Raw genomic sequence first — 25,783 nt, 5'->3', positions numbered from 1 at the left:
AGGCTGTCTGCGAACCGCGATCCTCTGGTCTCAGCCTCTTGAATGCTGGGATGACAAGCTGCGCCACCACGCCCGGCTAATTTTTTTCCCTTTTTGGTGGTACTAAAGATTGAGCCCAGTGGTGTTCCATCTCCGAGCTACACTCCCAGCCCTATTTTATTTATTTACTTTTATTTTGAAGCAGGATCTTGTTACATTGTTGAGGGTCTCACTAAATTGCTGAGGCTGGCCTTGAATCTGTGATCCTCCTGCCTCAGCCTCCCAAGGACTGGGATGACAGGTATGCATCACCATGTCTGGCTTCTTTTTTCCCCCCCAAATGTCTCTCTTTGAATCTATTACAATGTTTTGCTTTGTTCTTGTTTTTGTCCATTTGGTTTGCTAATGTGGCGTCCCTTAGGCCTGGGGATAGTCACAGGATGATTGCAGAAACCTAGTCACCTGGGCCCCTGCTGTGTGACTCTGCGCGCACACCCCAGCTGCCCACCTGGACTGCACCCTACTGTTCTGAGGGCCCACTCCTTATACGCTGCAACTAGAAGGTCTGCCTGCCTGCCTGCCTTCTTTTCTTTTTTCTATCTCCTTTCCCCTCTCTTTCTCTCTTTCTTTCTTTCTTTCTTTCTTTCTTTCTTTCTTTCTTTCTTTCTTTCTTCCCTCTCTCTTTTTCTTTCTTCATTTTTTTTTTTAGTTCTGGGGGTGGAACCCAGGAACTTTCTACCTCTGGGGCTACATTCCCAGACCTATTTTATATTTTATTTGGAAACAGGGTCTCACTAAGTAGCTGAGGCAGGCTTCAAACCTGTGCAATCCTCCTGTCTCAGCCTTCTAAGTATTGGGATTACAAGCGTGTGCCACCACGTCCGGCTGCTACTAAGTCTTTTCTCCTCCCTCCTCCTCCTCCTCCTCCTCCTCCTCCTCCTCCTCCTCCTCCTCCTCCTCCTCTTCTTCTTCTTCTTCTTCTTCTTCTTCTTCTTCTTCTTCTTCTTCTTCTTCTTCTGTTCTTCTCCTCCTTCTCCTTCCCCTCCTCCTCCTCCTCTTCCTCCTCCTTCTTCTTCTCCTTCTTCATCTTCTGAACACAGCCATTGGCTTCTTACAATTCAGGAAACACACTCTCTCTCTCTCTCTCTCATCTCCATCTCTATTTCTGAGCTTGAGTTCCATCTTTTTGTTCCCTGAAGATTGTACGATTCCCCCCGCCCCACTTACCTCTTCGCTCCCTCCTTCCATCTTCCCTCTGACTTACCTTGTGCCCCAGCCCCAAGGATGCCCCTCGGCCAAATCCTTGCTTCCTCTCCTAAATCACCCACGCTGCTCTCCCTCCCCAGGAACTAACCTCTGCTGGAACCCTGTTTTATTTGAGCCAGGGAGAAGCCTTCTAAAGTTTCTTCAAGGATCCCAGTCCCTACAAACCTAAGTTTACCCAGGAGATGTTCCAATTGAGAAATAGCCCCATCGAAGCACAGAACAGTCACGGGAACTGCTGAAGACCAAAGTCATATTCACCAACCTTAGTTAAGGTGCACCACTTTAGAATGTGGCGGCGCATGCTTATAATCCTAGAACTTGGGAGGCTGAGACATGAGGATCACAGGTTCGAGGATAGTCTCAGCAAGCAGTGAGACTCTCAGCAACCTAGCGAGACCTTGTTTGAAAGTAAACATAAAATAGGGGTGGGAGTGCAGCTCAGAGGTAGAATGCCCTTGGGTTCAATCCCACACTACCATTAAAAAAAAAAAAAAAAAAAGGCAAAGAAAAAAATACTGTTTCAAGCAAGATTTAAAAAAAAAATACTTTTATTGCCGGGCGTGGGGGCGCACACTTGTAATCCCCGCGCTTGGGAGGCTGAGACAGGAGGATCGCGCAGGTTCGAAGCCAGCCTCAGCTACTTAGCGAGGCTCTCGGCAACTTAGTGAGACCCTGTCTCCAAATAAAGTATAAAATAGGTCTGGGAGTGTAGCCCGGAGGTAGAAGGCCCCTGGGTTCTATCCCTAAAACTACAAAACAAAAACAAAAACATACCCAAAAAATATCTCCAAACTTTTATTAGTGACTTGTAGCCTCACATTATAATGTAGCTATACAGTCGTATAATGGTGCATAGATGCTCGCAGCCCCTGCTGATCGTCTTCCAGGCTCCTTCCCCATACATGGTTTTGATTCTGTCAAGCAGGATTTTAAAAACTTAGAGTGTGGACATTATAATAACAGTCAGCGCGCCAAGATTCACGGTTCTTGGTGTGTTTCTCTCCCTGAACAGAGGCTGCGGGCTCCTTCAACAAAGCACAGCACTGTTCAACATGTCTACTTCTAAGAGAAGCAGGACGCCTGGCTTGGTTCCTGGCAGGTGCGAACTGACTGGTGACTATAGCAATGAAAGTCAAACAGAAGACCATTTTTTTTTTTTACACCGTCCAATGTCTCTGTGGTTTCTGTGATGGCTTTTCTCTAAGAATAACGGAAAACTGGTGGCAGTTTCTACTGCTGCACAGAACCATCGGAGGGTATTCCAAAAAGCGAACTGAGCAGCCCGGGGGGAGTCCGAGAGGTGACTGGTGGGCTGGGGGTGAGGTACGGACGGTGCCGTGTCGGGGGATAATTCAAGAGGGCGAGTGGGGTCACAGCCAATGCGTGAGGACCTAGGTTCGATTCCCGGCACTTGCAAAAAAGGAAAAAAAGAAAAAAGAGAAGGAGAAAGAGAAGTTTATTTAATGCCATGTAAGACTTTTTCCATAGCCGTTAAAATAGAGAAAGGTGAGTGAAATGGAGGATTCTGGAAGGCAGACAGGAGCCCCAGACCTGTGGGGAGGGGAGAGCTGAATAGGAGGCTGAGGTTTGGGAAGGAGCAGGCTTTCTTTGTTATAAACAGGGGAAGCTTGTCTGTTGGCTGGAGACGGAAGTCCAAAGAGGGATGTTGTGGGCTAGGTTTGTTCAGCACAGACATCAGAGACCCGCTTTTCTGAGAGTAAGAAGTAACACCGGCCAGCGCCATGCTGCTTCTGCTGCTCCCAGCGCTCGCGGCCCTCCTCCCAGGCTGCGGCGGCCAAGGCGGTAAGCAACCAAAGCTTTGGGTGCGAATGTGTGTGTGAGTGTGTGTGTGTGTGAGTGTGTATGTGTGAGTGTGTCCAGGCGCGGCAGCAGTTTCCCCTGCCTGTGCTTGGAGAGTGAGCCTGCTGAGCTGGCTCCTGGAGCGTCCCTGTCTCTAGGTCCCTGCGCTTCTCCGGGGTTGCCAAGGCAACTGTGGCTCTCTTTCTCCAGATTCTGGGTCCCCACACTCCAGCACTTTTTTTTTTTTGTTGTTGTTGTTGGTTTTTTTGGGCGGCACTAAGAGGTTGAACTTGGAGGCATTCTATCATTGAGCTTCACCACTGCCTTTTTATATTTATGTATTTATGTGTTTGTTTATTCATTTATTTATTACAGTACTAGGGATGGAACCCAGAGCCCTATACCCCTAGCCTGATTTTTTATTATTTATTTATTTATTTATTTATTTACTTATTTATTTTGGTGGTACTGGGGTGGAACCCAGGGGCTTTTCTACCTACGGGCTATACTCCCAGACCCATTTTTATACTTTATTTGGAACAGGGTCTCACTAAGTTGCTGAGAGCCTCACTAAGTAACCAAGGCTGGCTTTGAACCCCTGTGATCCTCCTGTCTCAGCCTCCCAAATGCTGGGATTACAAAAGTGTGCCACCATGCCTGGCTTTTTATTCTTTTTATTTCTTTTTATTTTTTGGTGGTACTGGGGTTCCTGGAAACCCTTCTCCCTCCAGGTTACACTCCCAGACCTATTTTATACATACATACATACACACACACACACACACACACACACACACACACACACACATATATATATATATATATATTTTTTTTTTTTTTTTTTTTGAAACAGGGTCTCTTAAGCCAGCATGGCTGGCTTTGAACCAGTGCAATCCTCCTGTCTCCACCTCCCAAGCACGGGGATTACAAGCGTGCGCCACCATGCCAGACTTGGCTTTTATTCTTTATTTTGAAACAGGGTCTCACTAAGTCGCAAAGGGTGCGAATGTGTGTGTGAGTGTGTGTGTGTGTGAGTGTGTCCAGGCACGGCAGCAGATTCCCCTGCCTGTGCTGGAGAGTGATCTGAGGAGCTGAGGCTGTCCTTGAACCTGTGATCCTCCTGTCCCAGCCTCTCCAATACTGGAATTACAAGTGTGTGCCGCCACGCCCGGCTTCTTTTTCTATTTGGAACAGGGTCTTGTTAAGTTGCCGAGAGCCTCACTAAGTTGCCCCGCTGGCCCACACCTGCGACCCTCCTGTCTGAGCTTCCCAGGTACCTTTTCTCCCCACCCCACCTATGTTTTTGCCCCAGGGTCGGCAGAGCCCACCTCCTTCCACATCCTGCAGACCTCCTCCTTCCACAACGGCTCCTGGGCGCAGCACCTGGGCTCAGGCTGGCTGGGAGAGCTGCAGACTCACCGGTGGGACAGCGGCTCTGGCACCATCATCTTTCTGTACCCCTGGTCCAGGGGCAACTTCAGCGACAAGGAGTGGCTGGAGCTGGAAGTCATGTTCCAGATGCACTTTGTTAGAGTTGCTCAAGCTGTCCATACCCCCACCGCTCATTTACGCTTTGAATGTGAGTTGGGTCCTCCCAGTGGCAGGAGGGAGAGTGGGGCTGCCTCTGGGAATTATTTATTCTGCTGGGAAATAGCCTATTCTGTTCTGTACGTCTCCGGCATACATTCAATTCACACACTCCGGGCAGGCGCCATGAAAGTGTCTCAGGGTGGCGAGTTTCCTTTGGTTCTTGTCACTGCAAAAGAAAAATTCCGTGTGAGAGACACAGAGAGGGGGCGAGCGGAAAGGGTTTTATGGGGTGAGTTCACCAGGACGGTAATGACAAAAAGAGAGGTAAGTTCTTATACTGTCCAGAAATTCTGCCTTTTCTCTAGGAAGCTTTACTGCTTTGAGAAGTTCTGGTATCAGAGGTTAAATAGCCTCTTTCTCTCCAGACAGCAGCATGGGCATGAAGTACCAGGAAAGAATACTTGGAGTCTGTGAAAATGGTTTTTGGCTTGTATTTACTCAACTTAAGGGCCTGGGTTAAAGCTATTATCTCTTCCAGTTGGGCAGAGGTTCCTGGTAGGAGGGGATTAGCTTTTTAATTTCTGAGGTAGGTACCACTGCATATCCAGCCCTCTGACTCTCTTATCCACAAAAGAACTACCATCAGTAAACCAAACAAGGTCAGGGCTGTCCAAGGACATACCTTAAATGGTGGTAGGAAAGGCCCTGGATATGGGGGACTAGAGATTGGGGGCGATGGTGAAGGGGAGAGTGCTCTGGGGGACACAGGGCCGAGTGAGCATTTGGAAGGTGCTGAGGGATTGGCCATTTTCTCTGGGGAAGCCTCCAAGTCAGGGAGGTCTCCCATTCTGGGAAATTCTTTCCCATTAGGACCCTAAGGACAGGGCTAACACATCCTGATTCTTTAAACATTTTAGCTTTCTGCTATTTATGGACTCTTCTCTCATCGATCATAGTGCTTTATTATTTTTCTTAGCGGTAAATAATAAGTGGCCGCCCTCCCTCTGCCCTCAGCCTTTTCAGTTTTGACTGACTCCTTACGGTGTGATTTTATTTTGCTACGTTCAATTCCTCTCATGTCTCTGTCTACACAGTCATGCTAACCACTGTATTCCGTTCACCCTGGCTTGTTGCAATCCCATCTCTCAGATCACTAGCTCCTTCCCCCCTCACTGCATCTACCCACTACCGTCTTTGAAAAATTGGTGCCTTGACCAAGTTGTCATCTCTTCCCCCACCTCTGACGCCAGCCGATTCCTTTTTCTGTGAACCTCTGTTGGATCCAAACCTCATCCCCTCCCCTTGGCCCCTCCCCCAAATGTTTCCTTTTTACTTTTATTGTCTTTTGCTCCATTGTCTCCTCTTTCCTCTAATTCATCACTTTTCTTCTCCAGATCCCTTTGACATGCAGTTGATTGCAGGCTGTGAGATACACTCCGGGGAGGCCGCAGGAGGCTTCCTGCAGGTAGCTTATCAAGGATCCGATTTCCTGAGCTTCCAGAACAGTTCATGGTTACCTTCTCCAAATGGTGGACGAAGGGCCCAGGATGTCTGCAGACGATTCAATCAGAACCAAGGCATCAAGCACAGAGTACACAGGTACCTCACCGACACCTGCCCGCGGTTCACCCTGGGCCTCCCCGAAGCTGGGAAGGCATATCTCCGGCGACAAGGTCAGTCCAGCACCGAGAATTCTCCCTCCCCTCCCTCCCTCCCTCTTTCTTTTTCTTTTTTCAGCAGTGGGGATAGAACCCAGGGGTACTCTACCTTTGAGCTCCACCCCAACTCTATTTTTTTAATTCTTTATATTTATTTATTTGTTTATTTTAGTGGTACTGGGGGTGGAACCCAGGGGCTTTTCTACCTCTGGGCTATACTCTTAGACCTATTTTATACTTTATTTGGAAACAGGGTCTCACTAAGTTGTTGAGAGCCTCACTAAGTAGCTGAGGCTGGCTTCAAACCTGTGCGATCCTCCTGTCTCAGCCTCCCAAATGCGGAGATTACAAGTGTGCACCACCACGCCCAGCTTTATTCTTTATTTTGGAACAGGGTCTCACTGAGTTGCAAAGGGCATCACTAAGTAGCTGAGTCTGGCCTTGAACCTGTGATCCTCCTGACTCAGCCTCCCAAGTACTGGGATTATCGGCATGCATCACTACGCCTGGCTTCCTCCCAAATTGTCTATTCTCAAATCATGCCCTTTCCTTTCAAATTGAGAATTAGCGAAAGAAGAGGAAATGAGTGATAGATTCCCGAAGCGGAAAGATGTGTCAGTGGATGCTGATGTGGAGGTCTGCACCTCTGCCCATGTGAGAATCCTTGCCTGAATATCTCTTCTATCCCTTAGCCTCAGCTACTTAGTGAGGCCCTTTGCAACTCTGTGAGATTCTGTTTCAAAATAAAAAATAAAAAATAGGGCTGGGGGTGTAGCTCAGAGGTAGAATGACCCTGGGTTTCCCAGTACTGCAGAAAAAAAAAAATCTCTCCTGTCCCTTACAGTGAGGCCCGAGGCCTGGCTGTCTAGCGGCCCCAGTCCGGGGCCCGGCCGTCTGCTGCTGGTCTGCCACGTCTCCGGCTTCCACCCCAAGCCCGTGTGGGTGATGTGGATGCGGGGTGAGCAGGAGCTGCCGGGCACTCAGCCAGGTCCCTTCCTGCCCCACATGGATGGCACGTGGTATCTCCGAGTGACCCTGGACGTGGCGTCCGGGGAGGCGTCCGGCCTGAGCTGCCGGGTGAAGCACAGCAGCCTGGGAGGGCAGGACCTCGTCCTCTACTGGGGTGAGAGAGGCCGGGGCCTGGCTGGAGTGGGGGCTATGGTTCTTAAGCAGAATAGGAGGACCCACTAAAATATTTGGGATTCCAGACCCTAAAGACTAACTTGTTATTCCAGGAAGAGAAGAGTTAAAAATGAGAGCCCATCCCAGTAGTTGGGAGGCTGAAACAGGAGGAGCGCAGGTTCGCAGCCAGCCTCAGCTATACAGTAAGACCTAGTTTCAAAAATAAAGAATAAAAAATAGGCCTGGGGGTATAGCTTGGAGGTAGAAGGCCCCTAGGTTGCATCTACAGTGCTGCAAACAACAAAAATAAAATAAAATAAAAAACCCAAGAGCCCTATAGACACAGGAGGGTGCTGTGGGTTAGAGGAAGGGCCCATCTCTGGAGAGGACTGGAGCAAAACATAGGAAAGAAGGTGACTTCAAGGTGAGCTAGATGCTTGAAATGGAAGACTCCCAGGCTAATGCAGCAAGACAGTGAGTAGGGGGGTAAGACTGGAGCGGATGAGAAACACCCCCGCGATGTCTCCTAGAGCCTGCGGAGCAGCGCGGTCTCCGGGGCTTGATCTTCTTGGCGGTGGTGGTGGCCCTGGCCCTGGCCTTGTTGGCAAGTCTCGCACTTTGGTCTGGGAAGCGCTGGTGAGTTCTTTGTCTTTTCCTCCGTTTGCCCTGTCCTCCCAGGCCCTGCCCTTTCTCCTGGGTTCTCCCCTTTACCAGGGGAGATCTGATTCCGCGGGCTCTCCTCTGGTTCTTGGCAGGACGTGCTGTGCGCATGCTCCCAACAGTGTGCTCCCCTGCAGATGAGGGCCTGCCTGCCTGGTACCTGACCGGATGCTGCCATGGCGACAGCATCCTTCGACACTCCTGGTGATGCATCCTTCCGGCGCTTCTGGTGAAGTTTTGCTGTTCATTTCTGCTTAACAATCAGTTGTCAATAGAAGCTAAAACTAATTCTGCAGGACTCCTGACCTGGGTTCTGGATGGTTTCCCTAATATGTGGAAGCTAGGGAGAAAATGGGTCATAGGAGGAACTGTAGAAGAAGGAGAAATTATAGAGCAAATAAGGCGACCTAACTCTAGGAGGATGGGAGGGGGAAGAGGGAGATTCCCTGATGTCCACGATGTACATTCACAAACACATCAAAGTCAGCCACTCAGCCCAACACGAGAAGGAGGGAAGAGAGGGAATAGGGAGGGAATTGGGGAAGGGCTAAATGTATCCTCCACCATATTATCTTTTTTTTTGGGGGGGGGTCATGGGAATGGAATCCAGGGGCATTCTATCTCCGAGCGACACCCCCAGCCCTATTTTCTTTTTTTTTTATTTTGGTGGGACTGGGGATGGAACCCTTCTACCTCCGGGCTACACTCCCAGACCTATTTTTGGAAACAGGGTCTCTTAAGCCAGCACAGCTGGCTTCGAACCTGCGTGATCCTCCTGTCTCCACCTCCCAAGCGCGGGGATTACAAGCATGCGCCACCACGCCCGGCTATTTTTATATTTTTTACTTGGAAACAAGTTCTCTTAAGCCAGCGAGGCTGGCTTCAAACCTGCGCTCCTGTCTCTGCCTCCCAAGCGTGGGGATTACAAGGGTGTGCCACCACTCCCAGCCACCCGCAGCCCTATTTTCTATTCTTTACTTTGAAACAGGGTCTCACTGAGTTGCAAAGGGCCTCACTAAGTAGCTGAGGCTGGCTGCGAACCACAATCCTCCTGTCTCAGCCTCCCGAATGCTGGGATGACAAGCGTGTGCCAGCATGCCTGGCTCTGCCTCTATCATTAAGACGCATGATTACAATGCACCAATAATAAAAATAACCCAAACAGATTTCTCAATTGGCATGCTATCTATTAAGTGTCACTGGGCCAGATGTGAAACGCGCCTTTAGGCACATTCCAGAAGCTGACTCCCGGTGAGGGGAGCCCTCCCTGATTCACAGTGTGGGCAGCCTCTCTCTCCAGCATTCAGCTGCCTGCGGCTGACTGTTTTGTCTTTATGGATGTTGCATATGGATTGCTTACCCCTTTCCATTTTTTTAAAACCCTGAGAGCAAAGTGCACATCTTTTTTTTTTTTTTTTTGTGGTGCTGGGGATGGAACTGAGGGGCCTTCTACCTCCGGGCTATGTTCCCAGACCAATTTTATACTTTATTTGGAAACAGGGTCTCACTAAGTTGCCGAGAGCCTCACTAAGTAGCTGAGGCTGGCTTCGAACCCGTGCAATCCTCCTGTCTCAGCCTCCCAAGCGCGGGGATTACAAGCGTGCGCCACCACGCCCGGCCAGCACATCTTTTAATATCTGTATCCCTGGAGGAGTGTCTTGCCTGCATGTAATATGTTCTTAATAAAAGCTCCTGTTTTATTTATGCCACATTTGTAGTCTTTTAAGTTCCCTGCCTTCCTGCCACCTGTGTGGGGCTGAGACCTCTGAGGCACCTCGCTCAGTCTTCCCACGTGGCCAAGGTCTGCGCGGTTCCCTCATTGCCTCTCTGAGCTCAGAGAAACAACACAGTCTTGCTTCTTCCCATGTTTTTTCTTTAACTTCAGAGGGCTATTGGAGTGGAGCGAGGACTCTAAAATAAACGAGCAGGGCCGGATGGCCGGATATTCAGGGTGGTTCAGGGTCTGGCACCAGAGTCTGGTCTTGGAGCATCTTAGAAAAGTAGAAGCTTGGGCCTGATCGCACATGTGGAGAGTGATAATTTGTCATGTTAGCAAAATCAGCAGGAGATTCACAGGCACATTAAAATGTGAGAGGCAGCCGGGCATGGTGGCACATGGCTGCAGCCTCAGTACTTGGGAGGCTGAGATAGGAGGATGGCATTTTTTTTTTTTTTTTTTTTTTTTTTTTGTGGTCTGGGGATGGAACCCAGGGGCATTCGACCTCTGAGCTATACCCCCACGCCCGGCTCGAGGATGGCAGGTTTGAGGCCAGTCTCAGCAAATTAGCAAGACCCTGTTTCAAATTAAAAAATAGCCGGGTGTGCTGGCGCACGCTTGTAATCCCAGCATTTGGGAGGCTGAGACAGGAGGATCGCGGTTCACGCGGACAGCCTCAGCTACTTAGTGAGGCCCTCTGCAACTCAGTGAGACCTGGTTTCAAAATAAAGAAGAAAAAATACGGCAGGGGCTGTAGCTTGGAGGTAGAATGCCCCTGGATTCCATGCCTAGTACCACAAAGCAAAAACAAAAACAAAATAAAAAAATTATATGGCCTGTGGGTGGAGCTCAGAGGTAGTCGCTACTGGGTTCAATTCCTACTACCACAAAAATAAATATATACATACATACATACATAAAGACTTGAGAGGGCACCTGATATAGATGGCACTTGAAATGTGGTATAAACAGGTCCCTAAAGGGGAAGGATCACAAAGTGGAAATAAGAGTTTTGTTCCTCAGCACCAAAATAGGGTCAAGGTGAGTCCGTAGGGTCAAGGTGAGCGTGTAGGGTCAAGGTGAGTGTGTAGGGTCAAGGTGAGTGTGTAGGGTCAAAGTGAGTGCATAGGGTCAAGGTGAGTGTGTAGGGTCAAGGTGAATGTGTAGGGTCAAGGTGAGCATGTAGGGTCAAGGTGAGCGTGTAGGGTCAAGGTGAGTGTGTAGGGTCAAGGTGAGTGCGTAGGGTCAAGGTGAGCGTGTAGGGTCAAGGTGAGCGTGTAGGGTCAAGGTGAGTGCGTAGGGTCAAGGTGAGCGTGTAGGGTCAAGGTGAGTGTGTAGGGTCAAGGTGAATGCATAGGGTCAAGGTGAGCATGTAGGGTCAAGGTGAGTGTGTACACACAGCACATTTCAGTGCTCACGGTGGTTATATTTACAAAGCTGCTGCCAACACGGGCCATTTCCCCGGAGAAGTACAGGGTTAGGTTCCATGAGCTCTTGCTCACAATTTTGTTAACTGATGAATATAGGAACTTGTTTAATGTGCATTTTGTCCTAAATGTCTTATTTAAGTCAGGTGTAGTGGCCCATGCCTGTAATCCTAGTACTTGGGAGGCTGAGACAGGAGGATCCTGGGTTCAAGGCCAGCCTCAGCGACTTAGTGAGAATCTTAGCAACCTTGAGAGATCCTGCTTCAAAATAAAAATAAAATAGGGCTGGGGGTATAACTCGGAGGTAAAATACTCCCGGGTTCAATCGCAGTGCAAAATAAATATTATTTTATATATATGTATATATGAGTGCTTGCATGAATATACACATAACTCATTATATGCAGTATTTTTCAAATTTTATTTTTTATTGGTGCACTATAGTCTCACATCACAATGTGGGTCATCTTGACAATGAAATATATTCATCTAGTACTCGGTCCCCCCCCCACCACTTCCCCATTTCTCTTCCTCCTGATACTGAGCGTCCAGGTTAACAATGTTATATTCACACGTATACACATAGTCGCAGGTAGCGTTTCCATTAATTAACCTCAGCCTTCTTCCTCCCCTACCCCTCCTTTCTGACTTCGCTGAGGTTTCTCTTCCATCATCTGGAGTCCCTCTGGTTTCCCAAATACTCCCCAGCTCGAGCATACTAGAGAAAACATCTGTCCCTTCTCCTTCTGTGCTCGGCTGATCTCACTTAACATAATGTTCTCCAGGTCTTTCCATCTTCTTGCAAATGACACGGTTTTGTTCTTCTTTATTGCCGAGTAGAATTCCATTGTATGTATTTCCCTTAATTTTGTAACCCATCTGTTGACGGAGACCTAGGTTGGTTCCATATTTTGGCTATCTGTAGTATTTTTTACACTGGAACATTACCTGAGAAGTATTTAACATTTTCCTGTCTGGAATAATCTGATCATAAATTTCTTTGGTTTTCAGCCTCATGAGAGTACTGTCTACTATACTTAAAAGACAAAATCAAACCCAAACAAACCTGTTGTCCCCACTGGAACCCACGACTTTAGTTGCTTTTTCATAGAATTATAGATGTGACTTTCCAAAGTAGCCCCATCTTCTAAGGAGCAGACATCCTCCCTCTTTTCCTGATGTACTGTCGATTCGTCAACACAGAGCGTTCAGCCCACAGCGCGGCGACGCTAACACAGCTCACCTAACACACGCACTTTCTCTGTAAGGCATATTCAGCTTTCTGGAGTTTAAGAGCATCAGATAGCACTTTGGCAACATGCTTTGGGGTCATTTTAATCATTCACAAAGAGCTCAAACATGCAGGATTGGAGAGATCACTCAAAGATGCTCTTCCCCTGCTGAGAAGTGAAACCAGAGGGCGGAGTACCACCTTTTCTGACTCCCACAGGGAATGCGCCTTCCAGGTGACTCTCCTGCATATATCTGAAGGAACGGGAAAGCACTGTGAATGTTGATGTTTGGGGCTGAAATACCTTTAAACAGGTCGACAAATTAGCAAAGGCAGAAGTCTTTTAAAATAGACTTTTAACACCGGTCGTGGTGGTGCACGCTTGTAATCCCAGCATTCGGGAGGCTGAGACCGGAGGATCGCAGTTCGCAGACAGTCTCAGCTACTTAGTGAGGCCCTCCGCAACTTAGTGAGACCCGGTTTCAAAATAAAGAATAAAAAATAGGGCCGGGGGTATGGCTTGGAGGTCAAATGCCCCTGGGTTCCATCCCCAGACCCGCATAATAATAATAATAATAATAATAATAATAATAATAATAATAATTAAAAAATAGCCAGGCGTGGTGGCGCACGCTTGTAATCCCAGCATTCGGGAGGCTGAGACAGGAGGATCGCGGTTCGCAGACAGCCTCAGCTACTTAGTGAGGCCCTCTGCAACTCAGTGAGACCTGTTTAAAAATAAAGAATAAAAAATAGGGCTGGGGGTGTAGCTCAGAGGTAGAATGCCCCTGGGTTCCACTCCCAGACCCGCAAAAAAAAAAAAAATAGACTTTTATACATCAACACATTGCTTTATCCATCATAGATTCAAAGCCATACAGTCACACAAGCACAGAGCACTTGGTGTATTTCCGTGTCTCACTCCACCTCCTCCTCCCTGTACATGTTGGTGAGGTTGGTAGTGATTCCTACACGTAAGGGCGTAACAGTATGTGAACTGTTTCCTTCCTTAAGCCTCATGCACCCAACCCCCTTCTTCTATTCTACTGGTCGTGCTCCTCAATCACCTAAATTCTCTCTGTTTTTCTATTTTCTCTCTAGCTTCTCTAGCATATGGGAGAAAATGCATGACCCTTAAGTTTCTGAGACGAGCTAGTCTCACGTAACATAATGTCCTTCAGGTCCTTCCATTTTTCCTGCAAATGACACTACTTTGTTCTTCCTGATTGCCGAGTAGAATTCCATTGTGTGGATATCCCATAACTTTGCAATCCATTCACCTGTTGGTGGGTACCTAGGTTGGTTCCATAATTTGGCTATTGTGAATTGTGCTTCTATGAACATAAATATACATTTGTAGCTGTAGTTTTCTGATTTCAGTTCCTTTGGAAAGAGATTCAGGAGTGGTATAGCTGGACCATATGGTGGATCCATTCCTAATTTTTCTGAGGAATCTCCACACTGATCTCCACAGTGGCTGCACTAATTTGCAATCCCACCCAAAATGTAGAAGAGCTCCTATTTCCCCACACCCTCGCCAGCATTTATTGTTGTTTGACTTCTTGGTGATTGCCATTCTGATTGGGGTTAGATGGAATCTCAGCGTAGTTTTGATTTGCATTTCCTTGATTGCTAATGATGTTGACATTTTTTTGTCTCGTTATTAGTCACGTGTATGTCTTCTTTTGTGAAATGTCTATGTAGTTCAACTGACCATTTCTTTTTTTGAGAGAAAAACATATTTATGTAAAAATTTGCAGTGTAAAACACTTGAAAATAAGTTCACATAACTGTCTCAAACTCTTTATTCCTTATACCTAACTGTATTTTTCTTTTGACATAACTGTCTTTTTCATAGCATATAATTACCTATGCTCATAATTACAAGAGATACTTTAAGCTGAATAATGTAGATGATTTCAGATTATAAAAATAGCTGCATAGTTCAAACAAAAAAGGGATAAGGCATCAGTAAAAATAAAATTAGCAAATAACTGCAGTGACGTCTCTACTTAAGTAAAATAAAATTATGAGCTTCCCAAAACCACTTTCCTTTTCTGACATTTTATAGTAAAATTGAATCTTGTCTATTACGGTTCATTCTGGCTAAGTAGACAACCACTTAGTTAAATTTGTTCCAAGGTTAAATCACATGTTTAAAACCTAAAAACAAGTAACATGAGATTTCTTAAACAATAAATGACCAATTTTTTGTTAGGAAAAATAACTGAATAAATTATTTGAGCTGATTCCACCCTTGGGATTGTATTTAATATTTCCCCACTAACATTATTGTCATGTCTCTATTTTTAACCTCCAGGTGGTCATGATGAAGTCAGTGCATTCATTTTACTGGCTTCTGATTCCCCCCTTTTTAAGATTTTATGTGGTTCTTGAGGAAATTCCCATATCAGTCAAAATAATCCTCCGTAGCAACATCTGGATCTAGCAGATGTTCTCCCTATGATGAAAGGTCCATTTGGTTTAAGATTCAATTTTCAAATGTTTCCTCTAAGTCAGTTTCGTTCCCATCAAGACAGCTCCCAGCATCCACCCGTTTGACGTATTCCTGTCCCTTGGGGCATCTCAGCAGCAATTCGTGATCTACGTACACCCAAGCCCTGGACATTGTATTTTCCATCAATACAAGCTTATGCTTGAAAAATGTTGTGACATGAGCCACCAGCTCCAAGCCCAAATCCATGTTGACGGAGTCTCCCCAAGTAACTGCAGCCGTGTACTTACAGCTGAGCACCCCATCTGTCTAGCCTGGGGCCACGGGCTCATCTGCTGCCAGACGGGGCTGGACCACCGGGATGTGACGCAGCATCACATGGGGAAGGGATACGCTCAGGTGGTCCTCCACCTTCAGGTCACCGTCTTCTCCCGAACTAAACAATGTTCCTCATAAATACGATTATTTCCACCGAGAAAAGGCTCTGTATTTGACGTAACTCCTGTAGCACTGATGACGGAGGCACAACTGTCTATCTTTTTATTGGTCAGTTCTATCTACCCTGGCCACATCTTTTCATCAGCCGTAACTGATTTATTATGATAGCGTTTTGGAAACGTTAGACTTTTTCTTCGGAATTTTAAATTATTTCTGAAGGTAGATTTTCTTTACTTCACGTAGTCTCAATGTGAACCTTAGGAGAAAATGCTTTAAAACTCAATCCTTTGTGCCGGTCTGGACTCAAGGCACTGCCTACACCGTCAGCTTTAGCTTTGGTTCTTGCTTTCTTTTTTAATTCCTTCAGCCCTACACCTAGTTCCTTTATGTGCAATTTTACTCTTATTTTCTAGCCTCTTTTAACCTCTCATTTTCAGAAATGAGTTTGGAAGTCAAAAGTTCTGGCTCACTAACTCAAGGGCCATGCCACTCTTCCCTGTGATCATAATTCTTTTGGCTTTAGCAGGCTGTTTCTGAAACTCCTGAGCACTGTCCGTGTCCTGGATTCCTGGTTCACAAGGATTGCCTTCACCTATCAGCTTCAGCTTAGCTCCAGCACATAGACAGTTTCTTACAGACACGCCGGCCGTCATCTTCTGTGAAAACGCAGGGTTCTTTACTACTCAGTGGCTTTACTCCAGACTCTATAACCTTGTCGTGGGGAAAGTGACTTTCTAACACGGTACCAGGAGAAGATGTGACCAGGAGAATATCTTCAGATGGAAAGTTAATAGCCAACCAAGTGCCTCGCGGTGGTCCTCTCCCTTTAGGACCAGCTGCACACATGATACCCGAGACGCTGTTGCCCACCACCACCAGCTTCTCTGCCGTCTCCATGCCCACCTGCTCCGAACGCCCGCGGCTGATGCAGGAGGATCCTTGGGACTTCCTCAATTGCCCATTTCTTGATTGAGTTATTTGCTTTCCTTCTTCTTTTTTTGCAGTACTGGGGATAGAAGCCAGGGGCATTCTACCTCCAAGCTACATGTTCATACATAGGAATGTTGAGGAGGGAAGAAAATGGGGATAAAAGCCGGGTGTGGTGGCGCACACTTGCAATCCCAGCACTTGGGAGGCTGAGACAGGAGGATCGCGCAGGTTCGAAGCCAGCCTCAGCTACTTAGTGAGGCTCTCAGCAACTTAGTGAGACCCTGTTTCCAAATAAAGTATAAAATAGGTCTGGGAGTGTAGCCTGGAGGTAGAAAAGCCCCTGGGTTCCACCCCCACTACCACAAAAAAAAAAAAAAGAAAAAAGAAAATGGGGATAAATAATTAATCCATCCAATGGTATAAACAACCCAATAAAAGGATCCTGATGAGACCATGTGATATCTGTGAGGCACACATAGAGGAAGAGGCTCACTCAACAGTCTGCGGTGATACTCTAAGGACAGAACACGCCGCAGCAAACACTGGAAGATAATTATGCTCTAAAGAATAGAGGCTGGATTGGGACAGGGGTTGGAACCATAGACACGGCCTTAGGGAAAATCATGAAATTTATAATATTGTATAAAATATTTAGATTTCAAAGTAGAGACTAAGAATAGCTGTGACATCAAGATTCCTGTTGAAAATGTCAGGAATTTTATTTATTTATTTTTACCATGGGGTGGCAGTAGAGATTAGAACAAATTTTTAGTATCCTCGTTAGTACTTAAAAAATTGAAGTCTTAATGCCACGTTTTTTTGGTTTTGTTTTTGTTTTTGTTTTGTTTTTTTAGTAGTAGTAGTAATACTGGGGTTGGATCCCAGGGGCAATCTACCGCTACACCCACAGCCCTATTTTTATTCTTTATTTTGAAACTGAGTCTCATTGAGTTACCGAGGGCCTCACTAAGTAGTGGAGGCTGTCCTTGAACCATGATCCTCCTGTCTCAGCCTCCGGAATGTTGGGATTACAACCCTGTGCTACCACGCCTGGCATTAATGCCACTCTTAAATCAAAAAGCCATTCAAAACTCATGCTTCAACTTATAGCAGCTTCTTAGTTCTAAAAATAATGAAAATTACTTATAAAACATGCTTGTAATATTAAATATATTAATATATAAGAATAGAGTCTAGGGAGCGAGGTATGGTGGCCCATGCCTCTAATCTCAGTACTTGGGAGGTGGACACAGGAGGATTGCAGGTTCGAGGCTAGCCTCAGCAATGTAGGAAGACTCTCAGCAACCAAGCAAGACTCTGTACATGTTTTTAATCCCAGCATTTGGGAGGCTGAGACTGGAGGATCGCAGTTCGCGGCCAGCCTCAGCTACTTAGTGAGGCCCTCCACAACTTAGTGAGACCCAGTTTCAAAATAAAGAATAAAAAACAGGGCAGGAGGTGTAGCTCAGAGGTCAAATGCCCCTGGGTTCCATCCACAGACCCTCAAAAAAAAAAAAAAAAAAAAAAAAAAAAAAGAAAGAAAAAGAAAAAGACTGTTTCAAAACAAAAAATCAAAGAAGAGCTGGGGCTACAGCTCAGAGGTAGAATGCCCCTGGGTTTCTAGTACCATGTACACATACACACATGAAGAGTCCAGGGGAAGACGTGGCCAATAAAATAAAACTTAAAAAAAAGCCTTGGAATGAATTTTTTAAACAAGTGTCATGATACTGTATACACACACTTGTTATATGTGGGTCACAAATTACTGGGGGACCCTAAGATGACTAGGCCAGGCCCAGCTACCTATTCACAGAGTGTAGAAGATACAGAAAATAAGTTGTCCCTTGTAATCCCCACACTTGGGAGGCTGAGACAGGAGGATTGTGCAGGTTCGAAGCCAGCCTCAGCTACTTAGTGAGGCTCTCAGCAACTTAGTGAGACCCTGTTTCCAAACAAAATATAAAATAGGTCTGGGAGCATAGCCCAGAGGTAGAAAGCCCCTGGGTTCCACCTCCAGGACCACCAAAAAAAAAAAAAAGTTGTCCAAAAGAAATACAGCTTCCTGTTCCAGAGGCCACCATGAAGCACCTGCCATTGGCTCTTATGGAGGAGAGACTGGTGCATTGAGCAATGTTCTTGGAGAAGTCCTAGTGGATTGGATGCGGTTCGTAGACCTGTGTGTTACTATCTCTCAGTAAGATGCTTAAGTCAGCCTTCAGTAAAAACTCGAAAAGCAACTTTACACCTCACGCACACGCCAGGACCTGGCTCAGGGGCACAGCTCGCTGATGTTTTGGTAAACTTAACACTAGATCTCATGTTATCTATTGGAATAAATAGATTCTAAGTCTCCTCTAGAATGCATTTAAGTTATTTTTGAGAAATAGCAACTTTTAGATTATGTATTTTATTTTTTATTTTTTTGTTATTTTTGCGCTACTGGGAATGGAACCCAGGGGCATTCTACCTCTGAGCTACACCCCCCAGCCCGATTTTATTTTTATTCTTTTATTTTGAAACAGGGTCTCATTGAGTTGCAAAGGGCCTCGCTAAGTAGCTGAGGCTGTCTTTGAACTGAGATCTTCTTGTCTCAGCCTCTCAAATGCTGGAATTACAAGCATGTGCCATCATGCCGGCTTAGATAAAATATTTAAAATAGGTATAAACCCCAATATGGGTATAAAGTGTCCCCCAAAATAATAAAAACCCTACTCACAGGTCTTTGAATTATTATTTCTTGATTACCCAATCATGGGAAACTGGTCACCAATGTTACACCTATGAACCTAAGTGGATATATGGTGTGACTAATAGGGTTTTATGACAGAGACCACTGGTCTCAGCGGCTGTTCCCGTCTCCCTCCGCCTCTCATCTTTTGTGGTACTGGTGATTGGACCCAGGGGCATTCTACCTCTGAGCTACACACTCAGCACTTTTTATTTTCTGTTTCGAAACCGGGTCTTGTGAGGTTGTTGAGTTTTGCTGTGTTACTGAGGCTAGCCTTAACCTGAGATCCTTCTGTCTCAACCTCCCAACTCCTGGGCTTATAGGGCTGCACCCATGCCCGGGGAGGGGTTCCACTTCTTCTAGAATCCCACTCCCGTTTATTAGCCGAGAAAATAAGAGCTACATTTCTTAGCTCAATCAATCAAATAGAGGAAGCATTTCAGAGTCCTGGTCCTGTGTCTGACCGTGGAGGGCATGACTTCCTCAAAACACATCTGAAACCATGGTGGATGTGCAGTTTGACCTTGTTTTCCCCCCTCTATTTCTGGCTCAAAGGGCACTTGAATGGAAAGAACTTGTAACCATCTCCAAGTATAGAATGACCTTCTGAATAAGGACCAAGCATGGTAAAGACCCAATCAAAGCATAATCAAACACTATCAGCTCCCCTGAAGTGGAAAGTGGAAACTCTGGGGCCAAGTTCCTGATACCATGAAATGCCCAACAACGTGTGTGTGTGTGTGTGTGTGTGTGTGTGTGTGTGTGTGTGTGTGACTGGGGATTGAGCCCAGAGGCATTCTACCTCTGAGCTAAACCCCCAGCCCAATTTTATTTCTTATTTGGAAACTGTTATGGTTTGGGGAAACTGTCCCCGGGGACCCATTAGGGTCCCAGACACAATTTTCCTCAAAACACAAAAAATCCCAAAACAAACAGAAAAACTGTGGGTTCTTATCCTGAGCTAAGGATAAATACACATTAGCCCGGATTCTTGCTGGAGATTTAAAGAAGTTTATTAAAAAGATAGAAATACAGAAGACAGTTACAGCCCCATGTCATTCAGAAATGGCACGGTGTGTGTGCGCACGCGTGTGTGTGTGTGAGTGTGTGTGTGTGTGTGAGTGTGTGTGTGTGTGTGAGTGTGTGTGTGTGTGTGTGTGTGTGTTTCAAACGAATTCACCAAAGATGCAACATGTGGACCAGACTTTTTATACACCTGACCTCCATCTTGTTCACGTAATTCTGATGTAGTAAACGTCCCTGTAAGGTACCCCCCCCACCCCCGACCCCAAGGTGTACTTTCCGCCTAGGTGTCTTTGACAAAGGTCAATCCCCTCCTCCCATCCTAGCTGTATTATCATGTAGATCTGTCTTTAGAAAGAGGAAGTCCTAGCTCCCCTCTCCTATGGACTTGCTAATTACTTTTAGCTAAGTCAATCTAAGTTTCAATAGCTGTTTGCTTCCTGACTGAAACCAAGACCAAGTCTTTCACAGATTTGCCCCTCACCCATTTTTTGAAATATCTTAATAATTAGAGCTTTCTCAAATCTTCCTAGGCCATTCCCAATACTGGTTAAGAAACAGGGTTTCACTAAGCTGTGAAGGGCCTCTCTAAGTTGTCGAGGCGGCTTTGAACCCGTGATCCTCCTGTTTCAGCCTCCCAAGTACTGAAATTGCAAACCGTGCTCCACCATGCCTGGCTACCCCAACAACCTTTTCTTGCCTGCTTCTAGTTTTCCTTATAAGAGAGAGAAACATAAGCACATCTCTTAGAAGATTCTGCTAGTTTGAATGTACTGTCCTGTGCAGCCCAACTTGAGGTGAAGGACTCCAGCAAATCAGCTGCACATGGAGTCTGCATAGACGTCCCTGGTTATCAAATCTTTGCCTGAAGCTTCATTTTTTTTTTTTTCCTTCTCATTCTGGTGACCTTTGTGACCTACTTTTTTTTTTTTTTTGTGGGTCTGGGAATGGAACCCTGGGGCATTTGACCTCAGAGCTACACCCCCTGCCCTATTTTTTATTCTTTATTTTGAAACAGTGTCTCACTGAGTTGCAAAGGGCCTCACAAAGTAGCTGGGGTTGTCTGCGAACCGCGATCCTTCAGTCTCAGCCTCCCAAATGCTGGGATTACAAGTGTGCACCACCACGCCTGGCTACTTGATTTTTTTTTTCTTTTTTTTTTTTTTTCTGGTGCATAACCAGATTTTGAAGAATCACACCCAAGGTATTGGTATATAAGTTAATTTTTATCTCTATTTCCTAAGGCAGGAGAGAAAACTGCAACCAGCCATTGGAAAATTTATAGGAAAAGAAGCATGGAATTGGAGTGAGTTTTTTTTTAAATGGTGGACTGAAATATTTCACAAATGTTTCACTGAGTTAAGTCCGAAGGAGAAGATGGACATGGTGGCGCCCTTCTGTAATCGCAGTTCTTGGGAGGCTGAGACAGGAGGATCACAGGCTGAGGTCAGTTTCAGCAAAATAGACTCAGTGCAGCGAGAAATCGAGAGATGAATCACTGGACCAATACTGGGGAGAAGCAAGACTCACATAGGAGCCGTGACTTCTGTATTTGTGGCTACTCTCCCTTAGAGGCGCCAGCCAATTCCATCGGAGGCAGATTGATATGCTGAGCGGGGAAGCTTTCTGCAGGCTTCTAAGTTTTCTAAGATGGAATCTGTTACGGTTTGGGAAACTGTCCCCAGGGATCTTTGTTAGACCCCTGGGAATAATTTCCCGAAAACTCCCCAGAGAAACAATAAAACAGAAAAACAGAAAAACCGCGGGTTCTTGTCCTGAGCTAAGGGTAAAAACACGTTAGCTCGGACTCTTGCTGAAGATTTAAAGAAGTTTATTAAAAAGAAATACAGAAGATAGTTACAGCCCCATGCAAATGGCATGGGGGGTGGCTCGAGCCAATTCACCACCCAAAGATACAGCACATGGACCGGACTTTTTATACCCATGACCTCCATCTTGTTTACATAATTCTGATGTCTCCTGTAAGGTTCCTCCCCCAGCAAGGTGTGGCAAGGTGTCTCCTTTCAGGAAGGTCGACCTCTCCTACCATCCTAGCTAGATTGTGTAGATTTGTCTTTAAGAGGAGGCCCTAGCTCCTCTCTCCTAATGTCTTGTTAATTACTTCTATCTAAATCAGTTTACATTGGAATAGTTGCCTGCTTTTAGGCAGAAACCAAGTCCTTTCACAGATTTGCCCCTCACCCAATTTTTGGAATATGTTAATAATCATAGCTTTCTCAAATCTTCCTAGGTCATTCCCAATACTGGTACATAATCGGCGGCCACATTTTAAGTTGGGACTATAAAGTTTCACCTCCTGGAAGCAAGCAAGCAGGAGGGTAACTCTTGCAAAAGATGACGAGGCAGTTCTTGATCACTCCAATCGCTGGAATTAGTTAAGTGATTCTGGATTGTGAATACCCTCGAATAAATAGAGAGGAAGATGACATCAGTCTGGGTCCCCAATCATTTCTATACTCTTCATGCAAAGGAGCTATATAATAATATTTGTACTAGTATTGGGAATGGCCTAGGGAGATTGGAGAAAGCTCTGATTATTAATATATTTCAAAAATTGGGTGAGGGGCAAATCTGTGCAAGGACTTGATTTCTGCCTAAAACAGGCAGCTATTCCAATGTAAATTAACCTAGCTAAAAGTAATTAACCAGTCAATAGGAGAGGAGAACTAGGCCTTTTTCTATCTAAAGATAGGTCTTAAGAGAGGAGAACTAGGCCTTTATGTAAAGACAGATCTACAGGCTGATCTAGGGAGGATGGAGCAGGGTTTGACCTTGCCCTTCATGAAAGAAGACACCTTGCCACACCTTGCTGGGGAGGTACCTTTCAGGGTTAGGGGAGATACCTTACAGGGTAAGGGGAGGTACCTTACAGGGACGTTCACTACATCACAGTCACGTAAACAAGATGGAGGTCATGTGTATAAAAGGCCGAGTCCACGTGTAAGCCCTTTGGTGTATTCATTTCGGGTCACCCCCCTATGCCATTTTGGCATGGGGCTGTATTTCTATTTTTTGTATTTCTATCTTTCTAATAAACTTCTTTAAATCTTCAGCAACTGTCCAAGCTATGCATATTTATTCTTAGCTTAGGACAAGAACCCACGGCTTTTCTGCTTTTGGTCATGTTGGCTTTTGTTATGGGTTGGGGGAAAGTGTTTCTGGGACCCTAGCAGGGGTTCCCAGGGAATGGCTTCCCCAAACCATAGTCTCCCAATCCATAAAAATATTGGCATGTGTGAGGTCAAATATAAGATGGATGACCCAGTTTTTGGCAGGAGAAGGTCAAGTTTTCACAACATGATCCAATAAAATGTATCAGTATTGTCTTTATCTAGCAAATATCATAGCAAGTTATAACATCACGGCAGAACATTTGTACAGAGGACTAACAGTAATAGTAGCTGCTGTAAAACATTATTTCGGATACAAAACACAAACTAAACAATTAGAAGTATATAGGCGACTTGACTCAGATGTAGTGAATCAAACAACTTTAAATAAGATAAGAAATGTTGAATAGTTTCCACTAACGTTTGGTGGTATAAATTTAGACTTATGCCAGATGAAATAGGTTATTATTAATTTGGGTTTCCCCAATGCTTTTCTTTTCATCCTAGAATATTTTATGTGTTGAAGCATTATCCAAGCATAATAAATAGGTGAAAAATAATTTAAGAAACCACTGATAGAGCCAGGCATGGTGGTGCACACTTGCAATCCCAGTACTTGGGAGGCTGAGACAGGAGGATCGCAGTTCAAGGATAGCCTCAGCTACTTAGCGAGGCCCTCTGCAACTCAGTGAGACCCTGTTTCAAAATAAAAAGAAAAAATAGGGCAGGGGAGTGTAGCTTGGAGGTAGTACGCCCCTGGGTTCTATACCAGTATTAGGAAATGGCTTAAAAATATTCAAAAGAAGTTTTGGTACTAATATATATCAGAAATTGTTTTTTCGAAAGTGGAGTTTGAAAGGTAAAAAGAAAAGCAGTCAGGGCCTGATTACTGCCAAGCATTCAGGTAGCTGTTATAATACAAAGTACCCCCACTTAAAAATAATTAGCAAGTAGATAGAGGGTTGTACCTAGGACCTTTACATTCTAAAAGCACTCAGGTAGCTGTTATAATGCAAAGTACCCTCAGTAAAAATAATTAGCAAGTGGATAGAGGGGTTAGGTCCTAGGACCTTCACATTCTAAAAACAGATTTACATAATAGATGGCACCTAGCAGAAGCTAAGGATTCCCCAAGAGTGTGGGTGGAGGGTGCTGAGCTTTGTAAAAAGGGAGCAGATACCACTTGGCCCCTGACCTTGTGAATCATCCTGATCCTAACAAATCAATCGAGAACAAAAGACCTGTCCCCCCCTCCCTGCCCCAGACAGGGGGGATCTAGTCGGGTCAGAAGACTGGTTATACAAATACTCTGTGTCCAGGAGTCTTGGGTGACTTGTTTCGGGTCATCCCTCTGTGTCACTCTGTGGCATAGTGCTTTACTCTAAGCTCTACCTTTCCCTCTTTCTAATGGTGCCACAACAGTTACAACCTGTATTTCTGTCTTTGTAATATTAAACTCATTTAAATCTTCAGCGAGAGTCCGGACTAGTGTATATCCATCCTAAGTCTGGACAAGGACCTGCGGTTAAGGGAACAGTTTCTGGGAGCCTAACAGGGTTCCCTGGGAACAGTTCCCCCCAAACCATAACAGTTTAAACCATAACAGGTTCCATCCCCAGTACCGCAAAAAAAAAAAAAATAATAAATAAAATAAAATAAAAAAATTCTAGAGCTAGAGAATGTGAGGCTAAGTGAGATCAGACGATTATGTGTTTTCTCTCACATGTGGAAGCTAGAGAGAAAATAGGAAAGAAAAAGGAACTTCAGGTAAAGGAAGAGAGAGACCAGCAGATCCGTGGGAAGGGATGGGAGAGAGGTGAGGTGGGGAAAAGGGAGACCTGGGGAAGGAAGCAGGTCATGTGATGTTCAGACTTGACGGTTTTATTCCCAATCTCACTGATGTGTTTGGGGGGGATGGGAGTGGGGTGGGATGGGGAGGGAAACCCACCAGGTGCTGCGCTGTGTGTATGTGTGAATGTATCACTTTAAATCTCACTGTGCTGCACCACAAAGATGTTCAAAAAATGTTTTTCCAGCGACTTATTTATTTACCCATGAAAATCTAAGGAGATTCTTTTTGTTGTTGTTGTTGTTGTGATACTGGGGATGGAGCCCAGGGGCATTCTCCCTCTGAGCTACACCCCCAGCTCTATTTTTTAATCTTTAGTTTGAAAGAGGGTCTCATTGAGTTGCAAAGGGCTTCACTAATGACCCTGTCTGTGAATCCTGATCCTCCTGTCTCAGCCTCCCAAATGCTGGCATTACAAGCTTGTGCCACCATGCCCAGCTTCACTGTATTAGATTTTAAGAACATGTGTTTAACAGGCCACTCAGAGCACATTGATCATTGGAAATGATCTACCTATGATATCACCTAATACCGCCTATGATATTAAGTATATTACTATTATTAATATTATTATTAATTTATGGTACTAGGATGGAACCCAGCAGCATTCTACCTCTTAGCTATATCCCCAGCCCTATTTTTTATTCTCTCTCTCTCTATTTTTTTTTTTTTTTTTTTTTTTTTTTTGGTGTGTGTGTGTGGTACTGGGGTTCCTGGAAACCCTTCTACCTCCGGGCTACACTCCCAGACCTATTTTATACTTTTTATTTGGAAACAGGGTCTCTTAAGCCAGCAAGGCTGGCTTCGAACCTGCGCGATCCTCCTGTCCCCGCCTC

The 25,783-nt window shown here is 45.4% G+C and overlaps 1 protein-coding gene across 1 annotated transcript in view; it reads left to right on the top strand.

Moving 5' to 3' along the window:
- Window positions 1-2,987: 2,987 nt before the first annotated feature.
- LOC308260248 (uncharacterized protein) overlaps window positions 2,988-25,783 on the top strand; it is a gene marked incomplete at both ends in the record, with an annotated part of 29,260 nt that continues 6,464 nt past the window's right edge. The window contains 5 exons of the mRNA XM_080691557.1: window positions 2,988-3,048; window positions 4,358-4,624; window positions 5,970-6,248; window positions 7,078-7,356; window positions 8,111-8,219. Of these exons, the coding sequence (XP_080547683.1) occupies window positions 2,988-3,048; window positions 4,358-4,624; window positions 5,970-6,248; window positions 7,078-7,356; window positions 8,111-8,219 (995 nt within the window). The remainder of the gene's footprint in view (window positions 3,049-4,357; window positions 4,625-5,969; window positions 6,249-7,077; window positions 7,357-8,110; window positions 8,220-25,783) is intronic.

This window comes from Muscardinus avellanarius (assembly GCF_963383645.1).
Source record: "Muscardinus avellanarius genome assembly, chromosome: 3".
NCBI classification, from domain to species: Eukaryota; Metazoa; Chordata; class Mammalia; order Rodentia; family Gliridae; genus Muscardinus; species Muscardinus avellanarius.
The sequence above is the reverse complement of the archived record's forward strand: the minus strand, read 5'-3'. Positions and strand labels throughout refer to the sequence as shown.